Raw genomic sequence first — 25,407 nt, 5'->3', positions numbered from 1 at the left:
GCTTATCTTATAGAATTCACCTGGAGAACATCACCTGGAGTTTTATCTTTCAACAAGGTGGATTATTTGAGTGGTAGGTTTAAATATAAAAAGGATAACACACCAGACAGTAGTACAATCTATGCATACTTCCACACAACTGAGAATTTTACAAACCAGATGTAGAGCTGAAGATACAATCTGTTCCTGCTTGCACACATTCATGAACCCCCAATAAAGTTTTGAACAAGGGTGAAGAAGGAGGTTTGAAGGGTCAAAGCAGGTTTGAAGGGTCAAAAGGTCAAAGCAAAAAAAACAGCAAGTGAAAGGGGAATAAGTATAATGTGTCATTTAAGTTAGGGTGGAGGGAGAGTTCCATTGGTAGTGTCTCCTTGCCATTCATGCCATTGAGGTACAATGCTGGGTTCAACCCTTGAAAAGGTCAGACTTGTCAATGTGAAGCACCACCAGAAGGGTGTGTTTCATCTCGGAATACCACAATTATGATACATATCCTGCAGTGTCTTTCCAAGGAAGTCGGCCATTGTTTTTCAGTGTCCTCTGGCCAAAATTTTTTATTGGCGATAGCTGTATAATTAGCACTGTCTACAATCAGTGGAAGGTCTTTCATATATGCTTTTGTCAAATGTATGATCATCAATGTGCATACCCTCTTTCCTCCCTTGGACTGCTGGAATTAGTTGGTGGACGTTAAAGATACCATGGTGTCCTTTGCGAGGAGTAGGTGAGCTATCGCCGGCACGCTTAACAAAGTAAAATTCCTGCATACTTGGTCGAGTATGCTGAGTTGGAGCGGCGACCCGTCCAGGATTGAAAGTAACCCGAGCCAAGAAACTGCTTCGACAGAACCAATCATCACTCCAACGCCGGATACTCGAACGGCTCAATCATCCTTGCAAGCTGGTACTCATTTTGCTGACCTCAGCCCTGTGATTTTAGTAATCTTTCCAAGTTTGAACAAAATCGGACCAGACACGTCCCGAGAATTGGTTCGGGACAAACTTAAGTAATGAAATGGCCGCCAGTCGGCCATCTTGGAACTGATCTCGAAAAAAAAATGGCGTCCATATGTCAGCCATCATTCATCTGTGTGCCAAGTTTGAACAAAATCGGACCAGACATGTCCCGAGAAATGGTTGAGGACGTGTTCAACATCGGGTTTTTATAACTAAAATAGCCGCCAGTCAGCCATCTTTGATCGAATCGGTTGTGGCCATCTTTGATGCTTGTGGCCATCGGCCATCTTTGATCGAATCGGTACATGGACGAGACCCAATCCATAAGCTCCCACTTCAGACAAAGTCCAACTGGCGCTAATGATGAAATGTAGGATGGGCCAAATGTCCTTCCTGTGGTTCCCTCATTTTCTCATCTAAAATGACCAGAAACTAAGAAAGTCGTTGGTCTGACAGTGAAGTTCTCTTCTTATTTGCCAAAAAGCAAAGAATACTACTAATAAAAATAGGACCACACATCCTGAAACTCACCTGGACCAGGAGCAACAGTTGCTCAAACTCCCTGCAGACTCCCTTAGACCTTGCTTTTGTTTAATGCCGCGAACAAACGTTGTTACATCACGGGTGATGAAGGGGTATGGTTTTTTTTTGGAGGCATTTGGAGATCTGTGAAAGGGAGAGGAATGGAGCATGGTACACGGGGTAAACAATATGGAAACTACAGGGACTTTCAGGAAAGAGAGCAGGGAATTTGATGGATGTGGGTTAGGGGTGGGTTAACGGGGGTAGAAAAGATAGGCCTCAAGGAACAATGTGAAAGGTTCGACAAACACACACAAAATTGGCACAAACTTTAAAACAAAATCGAACAAGAAAAAGAGCAAACAGGGATTGCAAACCCTCGCAAGGACTTCTTTGGAGTGGTGTATTTTAATACATTTTAGGGTAAATCCAATATGGCTGCCAAACCATGTGACCGATGACGTCATATTGTGACCCTTTTGTTCCTCATGGATAGGCAGTCATACGTGTAAAGTTTCGCCTCAATCTGTTCAGCCACTTCAGAGAAGAAGATTTTTGAAGGTAAAAAAAAAAAACATCACGGCTGCCGAATCACATGACCAATGACGTCATTAATTTTTTTCTGTGGACCGTTTTATCCCGAGATGGCCCTCAAAAAATTTTCATACTGATTGGATGTGGCATTCTACATATGCAATTATGACGTCATAATGAAGGCACCTATACCATCATGAAAAAAATCACACTCATTCCCCATGAGGAGTACTTGCTAGGTGCCGAGTTTCAAGTTTTTTCCTTGGTGTGGTTTCAGATATACAGAGGTCCAAAGTTTTTCCAATATGGCTCCCGCATCACATGACGTATGACGTCATAATTGTCATTAAAACATTCTACATGAGTTGTTGCACCAATTGTGAAAATTTCGTCTCAATCCGCCAAGCAGTTGTGGAGAAAAACACAAAAGTTCTGTGCGGACAAACAAACAAACAGCCAAACAAACGGACCCAAATGCAATACCCTCTCCGAATCCTTTGGCGAGTGTAACGAGAAACACAGTAAACACAGGTCAGGTCAGGTATGGGAGCATGCGCTGGAGCAACACGTCGCTGCGTCCACTTTCCGCCAGTACTCCAGGGGCCTCCGTCTGGCCATCCCGCAGGCAGATGCCTGGCCCATCCCCATCTCCTTGAGATGTTGCTCAAGCTGCTGCAACCACGAAGCACGTGGTTGGCCCATTGACCTCCTCCACTCACGAGACTCCCTCGCTAAGAGAATCTGGTGAGCAGGATCAGCATCAGGAAAACGAGCCACATGTCCATACAGCCGCAGCTGACGCTCACGGACTATGCAGGTAACAAATATCATCCGAGTCTCTCTCAGCAACCGCTCGTTGGACACAAGATGTGACCAGCGATAGCCAAGGATTCTCCGAAGAGACCTGGTACCAAAGAAATTAAGTCTCCATCTCAGATCTCTGGTCAGAGTCCAAGACACACATCCATAGAGCAAGACTGGAAGCACCAAGTACCTGAAGACTCGGACTTTCGTCCTCCCGCACAGGTACCGGCAGCGCCACACCCCATTATCCAGTGAATCCATGATTCCCCAGACCCGACCGAGACGTCTGTTGACCTCTGGCTCCCAGTCAGCAGAGACGTGAATATCACTGCCAAGGAAAGTTAATCTCTCCGTGACCTCAACATCTTCGCCACAGAAAGGTACAGACAGGATAGCAGCATCCAAGATGTCATTGAAAGCCTGGATCTTAGTTTTGACCCAGGAAACCTGGAATCCCATCGGCTCCGACTCTTAATTCAGCACCTCAAGAGCCCCCAAAAGGATATCCAGAATCTCCGCAAAGATGACTGCTTCATCTGCGAAGTCAAGGTCAGAGATCTTGACATTCCCAAACGATGCACCGCAGCTTGATCTCTCCGACATCCTCCCTAGAATCCAGTCCATACAAGTGCTGAAAGGTGTGGGGGCCAGTACACACCCCTGACGAACTCCAGTAACAACTGGAAATAAGTCAGCGATGGTACCACCACAACTTACAGCACTCTCAGTACCAGAGTATAGTTCAGACATCAGATCGATCAGTTTTGGTGGCACCCCACGAAGACCAAGAAATCCTCCAGAGGGCATCCCGATTCACTGAATCAAACACTTTACAGAGATCAACATAGGCTGCAAGCAGCCCCTGCCAAAACTCTCGTCTGCGTTCGGTGAGGACCTGAAGAGCAAGGATACGGTCAATCGTTGACCTTTTTGGTGTAAAGCCTGACTGCTCTGGATGCTGATGCTCAAGCAGATGGTGGAGAACCTGATCAAGAATTATCCGAGCAAAGACCTTGCCCGGCACTGAGAGCAGCGTCACCCTTGGTAGTTGTTGCAGTATTGGCGATCACCCTTCCCTTTCCAGAGAGGAACAACAAGGCCCCTCTTCCAGTCAGTTGGGATGATGCCTGTGTTCCAGGCAGATCACAGAACTGCATGCAATGACACGAGTGCAGCATTTCCACCAGCCTTGATAAGTTCAGCATGGATGCCACAGATCCCTGGAGCTTTACCACATTTCAACCAGTTCACCGCAGCCCGTGTTTCCACAAACGAAGGTGGACCACAGTTGATTGAAGGGTCAGCAATAGGGTAGTAACAACCCTGGCATCCAACTCAACAGCTGGTGGATCAGCCTGGTAAAGTCGCTCAAAGTAACCGGCTCAGCGGGCCTTCATTTCAGACTCCTCTGTCAAGAGCCCACCACCCTAAGCTCCAACTGCAGTACACCGAGGGACGAGCTTGGAGCAACACAATACGTGAATTCCCCTGTAAGCAGGACGAGAATCACTTTAACACAGGTGATGTTCTACCCCCTCACAGATTCCTCGTACATAGGCCTCCTTATCCACCCTTAGTGCACGCACAGTTTTACACCTCAGCTCCTTGAACAGCTCAGCTCTGCCATTCAGCCTGGCCCTGTGACTCTGGTCAATGGTATCCAGTGTTCCTTGAGAGACATAATTCTTCTTCGCCCTTCTGCGAGTTCCAAGACATCCACCGGCAACATCAAGGACGGTGGTCTTGAAGTCACTCCACAACTCTTCAGGATCTCCCAAAGCACCCAGACCCCCTAAGTGTCCACTCAGCCTGCTGGCAAACTCCTCAGCTGCCCTCTCATCCTTGAGCTTGCCAACATCCAGCCGAGGGTGGGATGGTACCATTCTCCCGGATTTAAGGTGCAACTTAAGAGTTGCTACAACAAGCCTATGGTCAGTGTTGAGGAATTGAGCACTCTGGTAGACCCTGCAGTTCTGGATCATCCTCCAGTGACGATGAACGAGCACATGGTCAATCTCCTTTGCCACACTGCCAGCATTGGAATACCAAGTCCAGCGATGACTGTCCATGACTTCTTGCAAAGTCAAGGTAATTAGTGCTATTCTGGTTCACAGTTCCAGACCCATGGGGATCAACACATGTCTCATAACTCTCCCTATCAGTTCCAGTCGATGCATTGAAATCCCCCGAGATGAGAAGTGTATCTCATCTGGGGCACTGATCAACCACAGACTCGAGCGTAGCATATAATGTGTCGTTCACGGTGAGGTCACTCGCCTCAATCGGAGCATATACAGAGACCTGGGAAACGACACCCAAGGAGTGACGAATCTTTAGTCTCATAACACGCTCGTTGACCGGTGCTACCTAAATTATCATTGGATTCAGCTTATTGGACACAGCTTCAGCAACTCCTTGAGTATGGTAACCATCAGAGCGACCAGACCAATAGTAGGTGTAACTACCCGCCATGATCTCGCCGCAATCCGGTCTCCGAACCTCAGAGAGTGCTGCAATACCGATGTCCAAACGCTTGAGCTCAGATGATAACAGAGACAGGTGATCATCATCTCTTAGGGATAGGACATTCCAGGCACCCACCCCAAAGGACCGCCACAGGTTAACCCAAGGAGGCCACCGTATGGTGGACGACACCTCAGCACCACCCCGACACACTCTCCCGCAATCTGACCCGAGAAGGTTACCCCGTGGTTTCCCTCCTGTCATCAAAGATTGGGGGTCCCGAAGGCTTTGCCCCAATCTCGTCATCCGGTGAGCTGCCTTCAAGTCTTTCCACAGATTCCCAATGGGATTCAATTCTGGGTTTTGGCCAGCATGATTCAACATGATTCAACATGATTCAGCATGATTCAACATGATTCAACATGATTCAACATGATTCAGCATGATTCTTGGCCAGAAAAAAAAGAAGCATAAGCTAATCAAACCAGTGTTTGGGGAGTACATCAAAACAAAAACGGTTAATTTTGATTTGTTCAGAGACGTCTAAAAGTATGAAAGATAATCTAATATTTTAGAAATCACCTCCAAGAACACTATGTTCTTGCGTTCAAGCTTAAGGAATTTATTATCATTACAATGAACACATGAACCTTGTACAAGAAGACAAATAAAACAATAAATACCAGATATGAATCACATTTTCCTTCCAGGATGGTAAACAGGTCTTATTTGGTTCAATAACGCTGAATGCACATTTGATTTTTAAATATGATATTTTTGAAATGGTGGAAGAAACATGTCACCGATACTCATGATTTATTTGAAAAAAATATACAAATACTAAAGTCAGATGTATATGTTGAATACGAGTCGGGCGAGGGTCGAACCGCGGACCTCCCAGACTCATATACATTGAAATCGGTGAAATTGTGCCCAAATGGCCTCTGCCGATATCTAAGTTCCTTGTATTTCCTTGTATAATGGGAGTCGTGAAACTTTTGGAAGTTGCAGACAAATTGTAGAAAGTAGAGCACCGTTCTCTTCTTGGCAAATTTTCCTGCAAATTTCTGGCCCTACAATACGTAGGTAGGTCTAAAATAATAAGATCATTTGGGTGATAGATAACAAGTGGGTGATGAAATCATGTGACAAAGCTAAAAAAAAAAGCTGCAAAACATAATGCATTAAGTTGCACAACTCAAAGTTGTGCATTTTTTGTTGTTGTTGTAAAATAAGGTGTAGAAAATTTGTCTTTGTGTATTTAGGCCTTCACTCAATTGTGAATGAAAATACTCCATTACTTGCTTCGTTTAAACGTATCGCATTTGTTTCATTTTTGTACACTGCATTAAATCTGCAAAAAATGTTTGTTATGCCCCGTGGAACATGCAGTACACAAGTCTCAAATTAAGAGCAGGTGTGCTAAAGGCAATTAAACAGGTGGGGAACCAACCGCATGACAGATGTTCAGTACCACTGAGTCAAGGTCTGGACCGGTGTTGAGGCATTTGATGATGGCAAATAGCAGGAAATTTTACTAGCACCCACGAAAGGCCATTGAAAGGGCCTGGCTAAGGGGGGGATTCTTCAATTTGTTTCATGTTACAATGACAACCGAAGCAGAATTGTCTCCAAGTCACCAATTCTGCAGGATAGTTTCGATGTCATGGGCAGAAAACAACGTGGAAGCGACCGTGGCAACAAAGTGTGGTCCATGTTGAAAGGTCAAGTAGCCAAAGTCCACAATTTTGCCGACACCAAATGATCCAGAGAAATGTCTTTTATTCTTCTCTGTCATTGTGGCAATGATTTCCTTTTGCACGTGAACCCAATGCGCATCTGTCCGTACAGCGCCTTCCGAAAGTGTTCACACCCCTCAACTTTCACATTTTGTTGTGTTTCAGCCTGAATCTAAAATGGATTTTATTTAAAAAATTTGTCACCAATCTCCACATAATATCCCATAATGACAAAGTGAAAACATGTTTTTGAAAATTTTTACAAATTAATTGAAAATGAAAACCTGAAATGTCTTGCGTCAATAAGTATTCAACCTCCTGAGTCAATACTTGGGAGAAACGGCTTTGGTAGCAATTACAGGTTCAAGTCTTCTTGGGTATGTCTGAATCACCTTTGTACATCTGGATTAGGGGATTCTCTCCCATTCTTCCTTGCAGATTTGCTCAAACTCTGTCAAGTGGGATGGGGAGCGTCGGTGAACAGCAATCTTCAAGTTTTCCCACAGATTCTCAATGGGATTCAAGTCTGAGCTTTGGCGGTGCTTGGGGTCATTGTCCTGTTGGAACATAAATCTTCACCACAGTCTCAGGTCTTTTTCACTCTGAAGCAGGTTCCCCTCAAGGATTTGCCTGTATTTGGCTCCATTCATTGTTCCCTCTATCCTTAAGTCACCCAGTCATTTCTACTAAAAAACATCCCCACAGCATGGGGCTGCCACCACCCTGCTTCATGGTAGGGATGGTGTTGCATGAGTGATGAGCTGTCTTTTTGCAAACTCCAGACATGCTGTCATGTGCCTTTGTCTCAGGAGTGGCTTCCATCTGGTCACTCTCCCATAAAGCCTACATTTGTGAAGTGCTGCAGAGATTGTTGTCCTTCCAGCAGGTTCTCCAATCTCAGCCGAGTTGCTCTGTAGTTCTGTCAGAGTGGCCATTGGGTTCTTGGTCACCTCCCTGACCAAGATCCTTCTTGCCCGGTTGCTCAGTTTGGTCAGACGACCAGCTCTCGGAAGAGTCTGGGTAGTTCCATATTCTTTCCATTTCCTAATGATGGAGCTCACTGTGCTCTTGGGAACGTTCAACACTCTAGAAATTGTTTTATCCCCTTCCCCAGATTTATGCCTCCTCACAATTCTATCACTGAGTTCTCCGGACAGTTCCTTGGACTTCTTGGTGGAGTTTCTGCTCTAGCGTGCACTGTCAACTGTGGGATCTTATATAGAAAGGTGTATTTCTCTTGGATCAATTGAACATCATGTCCAATCAATTGAATTTGCCACAGGTAGACTCCAATCAAGGTGGAGAGACATCTCAAGGATAATCAAAGGGAATTTGATGCACCTGAGCTCAATTTGGAATGTCATAGCATAGGTGTAAGATATTATCTTATCGACGGAAGATATTTCAGCTTTTCATTTTTAATCAATTAGTAAAAAAATTCTTAATACATGTTTTCACTTTGTCATTATGGGGTACTTTGTGTAACTTGATGACAAAAAATCTCAGTTTAATCCATTTTTAATTCAGGCTTGAACACAACAAAATGTGACAAAACTCGAGGGATGTGAAGACTTTCTGAAGGCACTGTAATTGTCAAGCAGACAGCTTTATTGCAGTACCTGCTACATCACGTGGCAGACAGAGTATTTACATTTTGGAATGAACATTGGACAGTTTATTTCAGAAACAGACAATTTGGCACTCTCAATACATTTCCTGCCAAAGCCAGCATCCACCGATGGCATGAATGTTTTCAGATGCTTTCATCGAGTCACGTTTGATCATTTTTATCTTTAAACCTACTTACTGGCTTCCATCAAAGTTGCAGTTGCCATGTTGCAAAATCACAGTTATTAAATGGATTGTTCGTCGAGTTGAAGAGATAGTTGTTGATGATCAGCCACAGACTTGGCCAATGAGAAGCATCATAAAATAGTCTGGAGTAAGGAAAAAAAAAAGGGAAGAGTCTGGAGTAATCCTGTTCCATTTATCTTCAATGACTTTCCTGGACTGTCACGAATGTGTTCACAGAGATTTAAAGAAAAGTTGTAAGATGAAGAGAAGGAACGATTTGGGGAAGAACTTGAGGATATTGTTCGTGGATTAGACATCACCGATGCGTTGCTATTTGGTGGAGACTTGAATGGACACGTTAGGGGAAAAATCAGGTGGTTTTAAAAGGGGCACATGGAGGTTTTGGTTCGCGTGAAATAAATGTGGTTGGTGACAATACCCTAGAAATGGCTGAAGGGACAGACATGTGTATACCCAATACTTATTTCAAGAAGAGGTTAGAGCATTTAATAAATTATATCAGTGGTGAGTCAGAGAGTTGGATTGACTTTTTGTTAGTATCCAAGGTCAGAAGAAAAAAATGAGTAGTTAATGTCAAGGTCATTCCTGGGGAGGAGTGTCTGACTAAACACAGGTGAGTTGTAGCTAACTTGAAAATTACAACTGATCGAGTCGAAGAACAAAAAAAGTACCCTGAATGTAAAAGTGTGGAAACTGAAGGACTAAAAGATTTGGGAAGAGTTTCAAGAAAAATTGGAAAATAAAAAAGATACAAAAGTATTGCGAGTGAGAGTTAGTATGGGTAAACATCACCATTAACGAAACATCGGAGGGGGGGGGGGATGAAACTATACAAGAAGCAACAGCAAAGAAGTGTGCATATAAAAGAGATAGTTGTTATCTCTGCCACAAAAGATTGACTGAGGTTGTGTTTTCACCGCTGTCTGTCTGTGAGCAGGATATATCAAAAGGTTATGGACGGATTTGGACCAAACTTTGTGGACAGTGTTTGAGAACGGATTTGGATGAAACTTGTTGGGCAGGTTGGGTATGTAACAAGGAAGAATTGATTCGATAATGGTGAAGATCCGAATCCGGATCCTGCATCTCTCGTTTGTCTACCCTCTGTTTACTTTCTCCTATCTCCCGACTGTTGGCGTTTCCCTTTCCCCTGCTATTCCCTTTGTTATCTTGTGTCCTGATCTGTTCTATGTCCTCGCTCTTCCACAAGCCAAGACCAGGTGTAAAATTTTTTATTTTTTTAAGTATGTGCCAAGGGCAGTAAAGGCAAGAGTGCATTTAGCCTGTATAAAGCCAGCCCTAATGTCTGGTCGTGAAACATGGGCCATGATGATGGAAAGTGAAAGAAGAATAGAAAGAACAGAGATGAATATTTTAAGATGGATGTACGGCAGAGTTAAGACCTTAGAAATACACGAAAACATTTGTAATACATTTCATAGATTGAATTGCGAAAGAGTAGGCTTAGATTCAGCCATGTAGCCAAAAATATAGAGGATGAACCAACCGATAAAGGAAGTAAGGTTTGAAGGAAATGGAAAAAGATTAACAGACAGGTCAAAGAAAACATGGCAGGAATGTGTGAACGACGACATCAAAAGATCGGAGATGTGCCATAAATCGAGTAACCGCCTTAACCCTAAGACTGAGAAAAGGTTCGTTGAACGAATACGATGATGATCTAACTGGATATCCCGGTACCTACGAATCCACCCCTTGTATATTCCACAGTATTTTGTACATAAATCCTTATTGTTATAAAATATTTAAAAGGACTACACATAGAAAGGCAAGTGAATACAAACTGAAGTGGTTCCAGGTGGATCAAGCCTAAACTATGAGGAAGAAACACGATGATAGCGTCAATTCCACAGGAAATGTGACCGAGTGGCAATGACCACACGAAATCATGGAGGTCATGGATTCATACCCCCACTGAAGGCAGCAGTATTGAAGATTTGGATTGCCAGTTTTTGTAAAGATTAAAGTCTCAAAGATAATTATAATTTTTGGATTGGACGGTCGATAAAACCCCAGCTGGCTCATGAATGACCTTCGGAAAGGTGGTTATAACATATGCTCCCCACGTTATCTGGTCTACATATGATGCTGCTTCACACTTAATGGTTGACATTTAAATATCTCAGGGTAACATGGAATAAGCCGACAAATACGACTGCACTACCTATATTATTCTCCGACAAAACCAAATAATAAAAAACTATTCTTCTCTTTTACTCTTCATTATAAATATTTATAATTAGACATAAAAGGGCAGAAAGACAATTGACTAAATTACTGCAGGACATGTTGGTTGTCCTTATTACCCATCATTCATCTCTAACATCACTTAATGGTGACCAGCCAATCAGGTTTGGTCACATAAAAGCTGCGATTCCAGAAACATGAGGTGTTGCTCTGTTGTGGAAGGAAGTTCTTGATTCGACGACATCTCTGTTGTGACAGTTGATCTGCTCTCTTGCACGTCTCCAAAAGTAGGGTTCATCTCAGCAGGCTCCATAACAATGGGAATTTGCCCTGTTCCTATGGAGACTGGAATTACAACGGATGGGATTATAGAAACAGGTTGTTGCTGTTGTGGTGTGGTAACTGAGGTTATTGAGGAGAGTGGCACACTGCGAGTTGATAGTGCCGGGTCCACAGTAACTGGCCGCTGTGTGCTTGCCATTGTGACAAACTGTGGGACCGTTGCCATGGCAATGTGGTGAAGTGAAGTAGGACCCAGGGATAAAACATGGACCTGGGGTTTCGGTGATAAAGTGGATAGAGGTGGACTTCCAAGGGACAACGTGGTCTTCTGTTCCGCATTTGCTTTGGCTTTCTGAACACGCTGCACTTTTTCTGCATGGGATTTGTGTTGAGGGGTAGAACAAGAAAGATACAATGCATCAGTAAGGTTTGACGCACGCACCCACGCACGCACGCGCACGCACACATACGCTTTCGGATCATTCCTTGTCAATAACTGCGATAATGAGCTTGCAGCTCCCAATGTGACATCGGATCAGAATTGACGTACCACCAACACCAAGAAAAAAAAAATGTCAAAGTATGATAAAGATCATTGGGATTCAAAGTTTTTTTTTTAAAGTAGATTTCCTTCAAACTTTGCAAATCTCTGGTTATACTATAACATGTGTAAAAACGTATGGAATGATTAGTGCTACTTCAATGCTGGAATTCCTCACGTTGGTTGGATTACTCCCTCTTCCAAAATGGATGAACTTTAAAGTTGGATTCAGGTTGTCAAGGCAAGGATGGAGCATAAAGTTGAACTTCAAACTGAAGTTTTGTTTTCAATTTCACTATTTTTCAAAACATTTCTTATTGTTTAATCAGCACATAAACAAGTTATCTTGTTGATAAACCAACTGGGGCTTGATGCTTATACGAGGGCACACGTTCTAACGGAGAAAATAACTTGTTTTCGTTGTTGCACATAAATAAAGGGCTTTGGGTCGAGTTCGGCTGATTGTCCATTGAGGTCATGAAGCTCACGTGATCATGACCAAAGGTCCCTGCAACCTTACGGATTTATTGCCAAGGTTGAGAATAAATCCATGGGGTGTTCATAATTTTTTGTACTTTTACGTCCAATATCATGTGCAAAGACATTTATACGAAGATGTTTGGCCTTAGTCCTGCTTGGCAAAAATTCGACAGATTAGTTTACTTGGTGGTCCCGTCTGTGGTTATTGCTCATGATTCCCATATCCCAGGTTCAAATCCCATTACACGTGTGTATACTCAGTACTCACGTTCTTGGTATTCACAAAAAGTACATTGATATTCATAAATGAAGGGGCCACAAACTTGTACAGTTGCTTTTAAGACAAAGTTCAGCTCTGACATCTCAACCAGATGGTTTTCATCTGATGCTAGTCCTGTATGTAGTCCTAGATGAAGGTCACAAAGGGGATCTTTTCAACTACGGCCATTTTTTGTTGTTGTTGAATGAACTTCAATACAGTGGTGGAAATATCCTTACCCTGCATATAACATGAACTATTGTTGCAGATATGACTCCTAGGGGTTAATAAAATGTTTAAAATAGCAGTTATTCCCATACTGAGTGTCTCGAATAAGCGTAAAGTCATTAAATGTTATGATAAATAGGTCACAAATTCGTATAGCTAGAAACATGAAACCCACCCAAATGTGTGTCTAAAGTTAAATAATACCCCGTTTGATATTTATTTCATGTTCTTACCTTTGTTTTCACTGTTAAATGTGCTTTAGAGGTGTTTGTTAAGCCCCAGACCAAAAGTTTTGGTGCGAAAGCCAGGCCCAACCTAACAGGGCCTCCGACGTCACTCGCTCAGCCAGGTCAGAGGTCATGCGGGACTCGGCCTGCCCTCAGGCTGGACAGTCAGAAAATACAGAGCGAGTGGGATGAAGTGCGACAGGGTGAAGTGCAACACTGCTTGAGGTGGGGGCCAGTGCTAATAAAAGCGTGCACAGTGGGCGGAAGTAGAGATCGACTTGAGGAGAGGCCAATTTGACACCTAGTGGGTACAGCTGCTGGGATACGCCAGCCTCGCTTGCCGATGCCACGCCTGCCCCACAAACACTGTGAATGCTGCCAGTCCTTGCAATTGTGGAGCTGGACATTGCTGCCATCACACAATATCGGGTTTGGGCCTAGCGAACACTGCTGTCCTTGTCGCACCAGTCTGTAAAATGTGTAAGGCCTTAAGACTTACGTATTGTTATGTTTGTGGGATAGATGGAGGAATTTCATAGGAAAGATAGGAACGTATGTAGTTGTTTGGCCTGTGGATGTGTAGGAGACATCTCGATGTAAACTGAGTAGGGAAACTGTGAATTTCAGTGTTACAAGTCACCACGCGGAGGATGGTGCGGTGTTAATTCGATAGGGATTAAGAATAATTTCCCATAGTATATAATTGCCTCCCTGTGACTTTTATTTTTGTATTACAAACCTGCAATGATGGAATTACGTTTTTATAACCACCACAACTATTACAACCAAGCTGCATAATCAAGAAGGAAGAAGCCCCGCCTCCAAGGGTGACGGCAGGTGAAGTCACGCCCCTGAGGGATAATTGATGGGCGTGATGTGAGGAGGAAGAAGAAGAGCAGGTGAGAGGCAAGCGATCAGAGAGGACAGGGAAGCAGCTCGTAGCGAACACACGAGTGAAGTTTGGTGTGAGAGAGGTGATCAGAAAAACCAGAGCACGTCTCGGCAAGAGAACGAAGAAAGCGGGATTGGCAAGCATGGTCGACGAAGAAGCGACATCGTGGTTCGGGAGTCCTGATGTCGAATATTGCCCCACAAATTACTCGGCGCCATTTTTGGGACGTGGTTACCTGCACGCTGACGACGTGGTTCGATCGGCAAGTCCTAAAAGATCGTCTGGACTCAGCTAAGTGAAGGAATGAAAAGGGATTTCTTTATTTTGTATGACCCCTTGTCTGTGTGGGTCTATCGGTCCAATCGACACAAAATTTTCACAGTAGTATGTATCATTTTTAGTGGCATACTTAATTGTTAATTATGACATCATAGGCCACGTTGTTCAACAGCCATATTGCTTTGAAAAAAAACATCTTCTCCAGAACGGCTGGACAGATTGAGGCGAAATTTTACACACACATTCCCCATGACATCCTCTTACAAGTTTGTTAATTTCTCATGGATAGGTCACATGGTTTGGCGGCCATATTAAATTTACCCTAAAACCTTTAAACATCTTCTTCTCCAGAACAGCTGGTCAGATCAAGGGGAAACTTCACACACATATTCTCCAAGGCAAAGTGATATAAGTTCGTTAATGAATAATTTATGTCACATGGTTTGGCAGCTATATTGGATTGAAGAAAAATATTAAATAACGTTTTCTCTGGAACCACTTATCCTATCGAAGCAAAACTTTGCAACTCTCATCTCGCCAAGGCTGCATATACGGTAAAAATTATGACATCACATACATGCTGCTTTTACACACACCAATACAATTGTTGAATCGAGTTGGTCTTGGTTTATCCTGCTTAATCACGACAGTGCCATCTGGCGGGTAGGGGAGAAATCTGTTTAAGATAGAGATTGGCTGCAGTCGTGAACCGCGAAGAGTTCAACAATACGCGGACACTGGTTGCTCGGCTAGATGATAAGATCTAGACAAATAAAATATCTTTTTAAAGTACTTAACGGGACATAATATATCTGTGTTTGTGTATTTGTATGTTTGTGTGTGTTTGTGTGTGTATTGTTATTTCTGGCTTCCTTCTTGGGACTACGGTGCAGTAACTGGTCTATAATTTTGAACTGTACTGTGTCAATTACCCAGCACAGAGATTCCAATTGGCATGGTAACACGCCGTTGGGTGTGGGACCCGACCGGGAATCTCTGCGGTGGGTGGCCGACGTGGTCGCTTCGCAACTCGCAAGATTCGGACCAGGCAACCGGCTCGACTGGTGGACCGTAACAATATACATTATGTAGTAGCCTGCAAAAGTATTCACCCCCTACCAATAATGCCACATTTAGATGAATTATGAATTATGGAAAAACTTTTTCCAAATCAACTTTTATTCATAACTGAAGAAATCAAACGAAACACTGTTACAGTTGGAGTTATATGTTTCGGGGCTTAGGTCAGCCCCTTAGGTCAGTACTTGGTGGAAGCACCTTTTGCAGCACTGAATGCTGTGAATCTTTTTGGGAAGGTCTCTACCAGATTTTCAGAGTGAGATGGTAAGATGTTTTCCTATTTTTTCATGTGAAAATTCTTCTGCCAAGTTTGACGGAGATCGTCAATGGACTGCAATCTTCAAGTCTCGCCATAAATGTTCATTTGGGTTAAAGTCAGGACTTTGACTCGGCCACTCAGGAACATTATTTTCTTCTTATTCAGCCACTCCAGTGTGGCTTTTTCATTGTGCTTCGGATCATTGTCTTGCTGAAATGTGAATCTCTTACCCAGTTTTAGATTCACAGCTGACTCGAGCAGATTTTCATCAAGGATTCTCCTGTACTTTGCACCGTCCATTGTCGCTTTTATCCTGACAAGTTTGCCAGTCCCTGCTGATGAAAAGCAGTCCCATAACATGATGCTGCCGCCACCGTGCTTGACAGTAGGGATGGTGTTAACTGGGTGATGTGCAGTGTTAGGCTTGCACCAGATCGAACGTTTTGAATTTAGACCAAAAAGTTAAATTATTGTCTCGTCTGACCACAAACTTTTCTCCACGTGCCTGCAGTATCATTAAGATGATTTCCCACAAACTCCATACGCGCTTTTAGATGCAACTTTTTCAGTAATGGCTTCTTTCTTGCCATTGTCCGTGGAGGCCAGTTTTGTGAATGGAACGGGATATTGTTGATTGATAAACACTGAGCCTAATCTCGTACATAGAGCCTTGCTGATCTTTGAAAGTCATTATTGGATTTACAGTGACATCCCGAAACAGTGTGCTGCATGCCCGGCTGCTGAGTTTGGATGGGCGACCTGATCTGGGTGGTATGATACGTCTTCCACTTCCTAATGATGGATTTCACGTACTCAAAGGGATAATGAGTGATATTGCAATCTTCCTATAACCCTCTCCTGAGCAGTGCATCTCCACCATTTTATGTCTAAATTCTTTGGAAAGCTCCTTGATCTTCATGTTTGCCTTGTTGGTTGACAAAGTGAGTTCCACCTTCAAACTCCTAAAATAAATGGGGGAGCTTAATTTTTAATTAAACCATTGACTACACACAGGTGAAACCTATTACACTTGTTTTTTTTTAACATTTCAAACAAACAATTTGCTCCTGAAGTTATTTAGGGTTAATTATGCAAAGAGTTTGAATATCTGTGCAGTTGAGAATCATCTGATTTTCTTTCTTAATCTAAATTATTCACATTGTATCTGCATTTTTTAGCTTTATCACTTTTTTTGGTATACATTGTCAAGGCTCATGTAAGACCTAAGACACGGAACATATAAAAAGGGCAGCAGGAGACAAGAGGGGTGTTAGGGGGGAGCACAAAACAGTTGGGAACAGAGACATTAGCAAATCTGTGAAAAGGAGAGGGATGGGGCGGAGTACACGGGGTAAACAAGATGGACACTACAGGGTCTTTCAGGAAGAAAAACAGGGAATTGGAAAGAGGTGGGTTTGGGGTAGATTAACAGGGGTAGAAAAGATCAAGGTTTCGGATGGGGGAAGATATGAGATGGTGGTTAACAGTTGTTTTGAAGACCTGGAGAGAAGAGTGGGATCGAAGAGAGTGTGGGAGTTTGTTCTAGAGGTGGGAAAAAAGAGGAATGAAAGAGTGAAGGTGAGCAGTGATTCTTGATTTTGGCGGTTTCACAAGAAGGGGGTTTTCGGTGGACCTTGAGCATCCTGTGTAAATATAGGGGGTACAGAGCACAGAGAGGGCAAAGAGGGAGGGGGGGGGCAAGACCAGAGAGGAGATGGTAGAAGACAGAAAGACCACTGAGCTGCATGTGGTGAGAAAGTGAGAGACCCAAAGACTCGGCTTCATCGCGGGAGATACCAATTATCCTAAAATCTTGGTTTCCACAGCATGAAGCCAAGAAAGGTGAGAGGCGGGAGCACCACCCCAGAGGGAAGAGCAGTACTCCATCATGCTGTGGATGAAAGCTTTGTATGTGGTTAGGAACTCAGGTGTATGCCTGGTGTTGGCTTAATGGTTCGGTGGTGGGCTTGGGATCTCAGCATCCTGAGTGCAAATCCCACTCAGCTGTTGAATTAATACCAGGTGGGATTGATTCTGCCTGTCATCCTTCCCAGGTCGGAAAAATGAGTGCCAGCTTGCTGGTATTCTGTGTCAGAGTGGCGACCCATCCAGGATTTCACCCATTAGCCAAGGAGACTGTTGAGGCAGCACTAACGCTCTGCACAGAGTATGGTCCCAATGGATGGATTGAATTCAGGCGTGCCAAGGAAGGACTGCAGGACAGAGGATGCCAGGTAGGTGACTGGCTTTGGAGGCCAGCTTATAAATGTTTCTTTCCCAGGAAAGATAATGCCAGATAACGAGACGCAAAAGCTTGAACAAAAGGACTTCTTCAAGGGAATTGCTGAGAAAGTAGATGGGGGTGTTTCCAGATGGTCCTTTCAGAGAGACATCGTGAGAGTGTGAGATTTGTCAGAATTAAAAGACATGTTCCAAGTGTTTGATCAGCTTGTGATTTTATCCAGGTCTGCAGAGAGTGAAGAGGCTGCTGCTTGCCGATCTGAGAGATGAGAGATGGTACGGCAGAGGGTGGAGTCATCAGCAAAGAGATAAAGAGGATTTTCCAGTGTCGGAGAGATCATTGATGAAAACCAGAAAGAACACACTGCCCAGAACACTGCCTTGAAGAACTTCAGCCTGGACAGGAAGAGGGGACGAGAGAACTCCATTGAAAGTCACGTGTTGACTGCGATAGGAGAAGAAGTCTGCGAGCCATGAGTGGAGATTGCCTTGGATACCATAAGAAGAGAGTTTGATGAGCAGGGCAGAGCAGATTTCCAAGCAGATGGCAGATGACCTTGGGCAAATGAGAGGGTGAATAGAACAGAGAAAGGGGGAGCAGGAGCAGCAGAGCAGGTGTTTTAGGACACGTGGGCTGATGCCATCTGGACTGGTTGCAGAATCAGAGTCAAGATTTGACAGCAATCTCTTCACCCTGTCAGGAGAAAAGGACACAGAGTCCAGGAACAGCTGGGTGCAACTGGGTAATGTGGGTACAGAAAGTGATGGGTTTGGGACACCAGATTTAGAAGCAAACAGAGTTTAGGCATTCAGTGTTTTCGTGTGCAGTGTCAGTTGTGCATCCATTTGAGGTAAGGGAGGGGATGGAGGGGAACAAACACCAAAAACAGACTCAGCCAGTTGCCACCAGGATTTGGAGGAGAAAGACAGGTTTGAGAGTTCAGACTTGAGATTAGAAAGATATTGTTTTGTGGCTCTCCTGAGGCTAAACAAACACTTGTTCTGAGCTTTGTGGAAGGAACTGAGACTGCCTTCAGTAGGATTTGCCTTCCATGAGGGCAAGGCAAGTTGTTTTAAGACAACAGCCTCACCACAAGCTTCAGTGCACCACGAGCGGGAGGAAGGGTAGGACAACTGAAGACAAGATGGGATAAAAGTCTGTCCATGAGAGAGAGCAAATTTCTTTGAAAAAATTCCCAGGATTAGTTGATGTTCGAGAGAGTAGAAATGGGAGACCAGTCTGGAAGTTTGATGGCTGCTTGAAGTCCTTGCCAGTCGGCCTGTTTGAAATGCCAGACTCGTCAGCGCTGAGGTGGTTCTCGAATAATGGATGGAGAGATTACCGCTTTAATAAGCATATGGTCAGATAAACCGATTGTAGCAGAAAAACAGCAGATATTAGCAGGGAAATTGGTCAAAACCAAATCCAGAAGAGATGGAGTACCATTGGCTTTGATCTGGGTCGGGAAGTTGATGGATTGTGTCAGTCCCAATGAGTCGCAGAAGTCCTTTGCTGAAGTGTCATGACAGGTGAGAGAGGTACCCATATCCAGCCAACTGGCATGATGGGAATTGAAATCACCACATATGAGGAAGAGAGAGTTTGGATGAGTGGATCGAAGTTGGTCCATGTTTTTGGCGAGCGAGATATAAATGGAGTCATCACTGTTTGGTGGATGGTACAACACATATGAAGAAGAGGTGGGAGTGGAGGAGAAGCCATAGCCAGAGGTATTCCCTGGGGGTGTGAGGGAGTGAGGGCAGTGCATGGAGAGTGAGCAATAGAGTGGTTGATAGAGCAACTCCACCACCAGGACGAGGATCAGGTCTATCATACTGAATAAGAGAGTAACCAGGGAGAAAAACGAAGGAGTCAGAGATGTCTTGAAGGAGGAAGGTTTCTGTTAGGCAGATTATGTCTGGTTTGTCAGTGGCAACCTGTTTGGAGAGATCAGACAGGTTAGACGAGAGTAAAGGCTCTGGATGTTTGAGGTCTACACCATCAAGGAAGAAGGAGGGGAGGAGGCTTTGGGTGCAGGGGAGGGGAGGGTGAGGGGGAGGGTAGGATAAGGGAGGAGAGGAGGAGGTAGGGAGAGTTGTTGACAGTGTGTAGGAGATTGCAGAAGAGCCAAGGGAGAGGGCCAGATGGGGAGGAGGACAAAGGGTTAGGTGGTGATGGGATGAGGCACAGTGGGGAGTCATAGAAGAGGGGCAGAGGGAAGTATGAGATTGGAGGAATGAGTTGGAAGAGAGAAGGTGGGGGAAGGAGGCAGCTTTATTGATGTCGGGGAGGGGGCAGCTTTGATAAGTGAGCAGGGAGATTTGAAGGGGAAGGGTGAAGGGGGAAAATTGAGGGAGAAAGGTGAAGGGGGAGAAATGAGTGTGGGGAGCTTGAGGGCGGGGGGGAGGGGGGTGAAGTTTGCTTTGAAGAGGGAGCCGGCAGCTTATTTGAGAGGGAAAGGTGAGAGGGAAGCTTTGAGAGGAGAGACGATGAGAGCAGGGACGGCCATTGGGGGAGGAGGGAGAAGGGAGGGGAGAGGAGAGGGGAAGGTTGGGACTGGGTAGTGGTATGGTAAAGATGGGAGCGGGCAGGGGAAGGAACAATATTTAAGGGGGTGGGATGAGGAGGAAGCGAGAGCATGTTTGAGATATTGAGGAGTATACTGAATGAGAGAGTGAGATATTTGTCAGGTTGCAACGGAGCTCACAGATGTTTGAAAACCATACAATTTGGGATAACAGAGGGGGGAACAGTTATTAAGACAGAGGGCACTGGAGAGGTCCTAAGAGAGGAGGTAGGATGAGGGACAATAAGGGAGGAGTAATGAGAGGTTATAACAGGGGAGGAGTTTGGAGGAGGTCGATTTCAGAAGGTTAGGTGAATTGGCACTGAAGTTGAAAAAAATAGAATGATTGATGGAACATGAACATGCATTGCTAACTGGGATTTTAAAAATCTTTCGGTCAGTGATACATTTAAATATGTTGGAGGAGGGATGGAGTGCATAGACTAGGTCAATTTTCAGAAAATGTTAATGGTGGAGGAATTTCATGTTTACGGCTGGCAAACACTTTGTTTAGACATATTTATAGGTTCTAAATCAATCTAGGGGGTTTGCCCAGCTGTATTTTCAACGATTAACCCATAAACTTGACAAAACCAAGATGGCCACCATCGCTTTTAGAAAATACCTAAATTATTGTATCTCTAGAACTACTTGACCAATATCAATGATGTTGATGTCTATATTAGGGTTTTCACACATGCTTGATCAGTTGGAATAAGTTTTAAGTTGATTGTAGGTAAAGGTCATGCATTGGGACAAAGGTCAAGGTCATCTTTTCACCTTGTGGTGCAGAAATAAGCATATCTCAGGAGGTATAATACCTAGCCATCTAACCATGTGTAGAATGATATGGCCATTTCCTTGATAAAGGTAATACTGTAATGACAATACTGTGAGGGATCCATTTGACCTTGACCCATTGTTCAAGATCAGCAATCAAGTAACCAATAGATTCAATATATTATTTCCCATTTGTTCATAACACATATATGTGACAAAGCCATCAGACCATTTTTTAGAAGGATAAGAGCATTTTTTGATGAAGAGAATACTGTCAGGGGTCTATTTGACCTTGACCCCTTCATCCAAGGTCAAATATCATGTGACCAAATAATTCCCCATATGTGATTTCCTAGAATGAGTTAAACTGTTCTGCATAGGACAAGTGCAAGAAGCTCTACCCCCAACATCTGATGCGGCATGATTTCACATCATGCGAAGCCATTACCAAGCCAGTGTCTGGAATCAAGCCCACATGCCGTCTTCAGTTCTTCCCACGGTAACAGATATGGGTTGGGATCGCAAGGATGGTCAGTTAGTACCAAGACTTCTCTCTCTACCACCTATCCCAAAAGCATGCTCAGAGATCATGTCATGTGGATGCACCAAGGGATGCCTGAGTAAGCTCTGTAGTTGCAGGAAAATGCGCTTACATACAAAATGCATTGAAGCTTGCAAGTGCCACAAGAATGCCAACGAATGTCGGAACATTCTACCTGATGGTACATAAACTAAGTCCACCACACACACGGAGTAATGTAACATTACAATATAATTGTGAACATATAAAAGTTTATATTTTGTGATGTTAGATACTTATATTTCTGTAATGTTTGATAGCCAAACCAAAATCCATTACAACCCAACCAGAATCAATGCCACCCATCTGGAAAAGCATATAATTTGATCATAAGAGCTGGTGCTGAGGACCATGCTCGACCGGTTGGTCAAGTGCTGGTAACCTCTGACCACACTCTTATTAGGCATCTGATCAAGTAATAATTATATAAATAAACCAGAACATTTGTAGTTTTAATAAATGTTATCAGTTAAGTCTTTTCACCTGTCTAGTCTGTGTTTAACTTAAATTTTCAAGTTTATATTCACATATCGGATCAAAGGTCTATTCTAAAATATGACGAGGACAATTGAACATTGAGTTGCTAAAGGCACTGAAATTTTAAGAATGCCATTATACAGGCACATGATCGTTCTCAGTAGATCATAAAGTATGATTTAGAATATTGATGTTATATCTAGTTATTTTGTAAAAGAAAAGGGAGTTGTCATGATCGTTATTTTCACCGTCTCATGTCATGTTTGCAAGACACAATAAAGAGAACCTCATTTTGGAGTTGACTTCCTCCATGCTGGATTCTGTGTTTAATGTGGTGCATGTTTTGAAGCATTACAGCTTGTAACAGGCTTTAATGAACATTATAAGATATGTATGATGCATGTGTTGATATTTGATTGAAGCAGTTTATAAATGAACAAAGTCTTGCCAGCCGTTTCTGCTTTATTGATATGCAAAAATTCAGTTATGATTTCCCATTCATTATGAAACTCATTTGGTAACTGCACCCCTCTTCTACATCGATCAATGACAAAATATAACTATAGCTGTATTCATTTACAGTCAGTATATCCCACATCTGAACCATGATATTATGATAAGGTTAAGTCACTCATTTAAAGTCAGTCAGTGATAAAATTTGCCCTAATGTGGTGGCCATCTTGATTTATTGACATATTGGGGTCTAAATAATGGTCTCAATGGATTCCTTGCACCTAAAAAGATACAAATAGATGTTTTATTTATGTTCTTACCATGTTTGGCACCAAAGATATGAAAAAAAAGAATTTTTCATGTATTGGTTACGGCCATTTTTGATTTATCAAGTTTATGGGTTAACCATTGAAAATGCAGCTGGGCGAACCTCCTACTTCGATTTTGAACATATAAATACATCTAAAAAAAAGTTGTTTGTCAGCTGTAAACATGAATATGCCTCCACCATTAACATTTTCTGAAAATTGACCTAGTCTACCTCCTGAGATATGCTTATTTCTGCACCAATAGGTCAAAATATGACCTTGACCTTTGTCCCAATGCATGACCTTGACCTACAATCAACTTAAAACTTATTCCAAATGATCAAGCATGTGTGAAAACCCTAATATAGACATCAACATCATTGATATTGGTCAAGTCGTTCCAGAGATGCAATAATTTAGGTATTTTCTATAAGCGATGGCGGCCATCTTGGATTTGTCAAGTTTATGGGTTAATCGTTGAAAATACAGCCGGGCAAACCCCCTAGATTGATTTAGAACCTATAAATACATCTAAAAAAGTTGTTTGCCAGCCGTAAACATGAAATGCCTCCACCACTTTAAATATGTACATTTTCCCAGATTCTGCCCAGTCGAGCAGGAGAGTTGAGAGAATTGAGAAGGGAAACATTGTAACAGATGCAATTTTTCATCACGGGATAAAAGAAAGTTCCGGTTCTTTGGAGTAGTTTGTGAAGATTCTATATATTAAGTTTGATTTGAAAGCATCATGAAATAAACTCAGGTAACATCAAAATGTGAAAACTTTGGAGGGGGGTGAATACTTTTGCAGACGACTGCACAAGCTACTCCAATAAGATCACTACTCAACAAAACATGCTTGGTTGTGCACAATCAAAAGACAAAGTAACTTGGGGAGTTCTCCATCACATTCACTCTGGTATTGTTCACCTTTCCTTCACAGCCCTTTGTCCAATCTGAGCCTTACCATGTCGTATTGGTACATCGAGTCAAGCATTCCTTTTTTCTTTTTTTCCCCCTATAAAGTTCAAACTCCATGCTCACTTCCACGACTCCTTTATCCCCTTTGGCTAGCTTGTGGAATCGCCTTCCCAAGTCAGGCTTTTGTGTTCTTCCCTTCTGGGTCTTCACGACAGCGATCTATCACCAACTCGTTTTGTCTTGTTCGTACGTTTCACATTTTGTTTCCTCCCCTCCCTCTGTCAGCTCCTCGACCTGCCATAACGATCTGTCATTCAGCTCTTCCAGAACCTTAAAATAAAGCTCAAATGCAACTTTGCTCAACATGGCTCGGCCAGAATACTTGTGGCAGTTAATCAGTATTGATAGTAAAACAAAATTCCAGCTGTCGTGCCAAAAAGCATTTCATACCACATTATTATCTGTTTTTATAATTATTATCTGTTTGCATGCCTGCAAAAAAAGAGTGGCCTTGCAGTCTTCAACGCGTTATGGCAAAAACACACATAAGATTGGGATTACATTTGTGATTGGAAATACAAATGCAAAGTTGATGAAAGATTACCGGTGTAGTGCTTTGCTCTTATAAGCAGTAGTAAAGATTGATGTCAAACAAACATGAACGCTTGAACATTTTGCCTTTCAAACTGATTCACTTTTGTTGAGGTTTCTCCCATTCAAGGATCAATGGTTAAATCCATCACTCGGAGCTTTTAGTGACATGCAAGATAGGCCTCGTTTATTTATTTATTTTTGCTTCCTGCATCATTATATATGTGTATGTATATATATATATATATATATATATATATATATATATATATATATATATATAATATATATTTTCCTCTGTCTCTTTTTCTTTTCCAACAATTATGGAAGAGGAGGAGAGTAGATCGATATCCTCCTCTTCCTTCTACCCCTCTCTTCCTTGCCCCCCTCCCCCTCTCTTTCCCTCCCTGCATTACAATTCCCTTTACTACACCTACCTCTTTCAATTCTGTAACTCCCATAATCCAGGTTCACGACTCACCTCCACTCATTTGTTCCTCTTTTCTCTTGCCTGTGGACCAACTTCACCAATCTGTTCAGCCCCATTCCTCCCTCCAGGGGTTTAAGACAGCTCTTCTCCACTTCCTCAAGTCTATTGACTTTTGTCGAGGCTTCTCCTCTCATGATCCTATCCATACTAATGATCTCTTCTACCCCCAAATGACCCCATTCCCAAGCACTTCTTCGTTTTCCAGCTTATTGTGATTTTCCCCTTCCCCCTCACTTCTTTCCCATTTCTTTCTTGTCGGTTGGTTTGTTCCTTTTCTGTTTCACCCCCACTTTCCCATACCTCTTCTTTTTTGTGTTTCATTCAGCTTGTGTGCAACTTGTTCATCCCTGTGTGTCCTCGTCACACGCGCCATTACCTCACTCTCACCCCTACTACTCTGTTAGTGTTTCCCCCTTTCCGTTTTGTTCCAT

General features: G+C 43.1%; 1 protein-coding gene across 4 annotated transcripts in view; it reads right to left on the bottom strand.

Moving 5' to 3' along the window:
* Positions 1 to 6,080: 6,080 nt before the first annotated feature.
* The window catches only part of LOC147019037 (uncharacterized), a 73,675-nt gene continuing 54,348 nt past the window's right edge, over positions 6,081 to 25,407 (bottom strand). For 3 of the 4 annotated variants that reach the window (XM_085899220.1, XM_085899219.1, XM_085899221.1), the window contains exon 12: positions 6,081 to 11,695. In XM_085899220.1, the coding sequence (XP_085755346.1) occupies positions 11,202 to 11,695 (494 nt within the window). In that variant the 3' untranslated portion in view covers positions 6,081 to 11,201. Of the gene's footprint in view, positions 11,696 to 24,071; positions 24,190 to 25,407 lie in introns of those variants that run through there. The other variant, XM_085899222.1, reaches the window with a different exon arrangement.

The sequence above is a fragment of the Eptatretus burgeri genome, chromosome 10 (genome assembly GCF_056783735.1).
Source record: "Eptatretus burgeri isolate ZD-2024b chromosome 10, Ebu_testis_v1, whole genome shotgun sequence".
NCBI classification, from domain to species: domain Eukaryota; kingdom Metazoa; phylum Chordata; class Myxini; order Myxiniformes; family Myxinidae; genus Eptatretus; species Eptatretus burgeri.
This window is presented reverse-complemented; position numbering and strand designations above follow the sequence as displayed.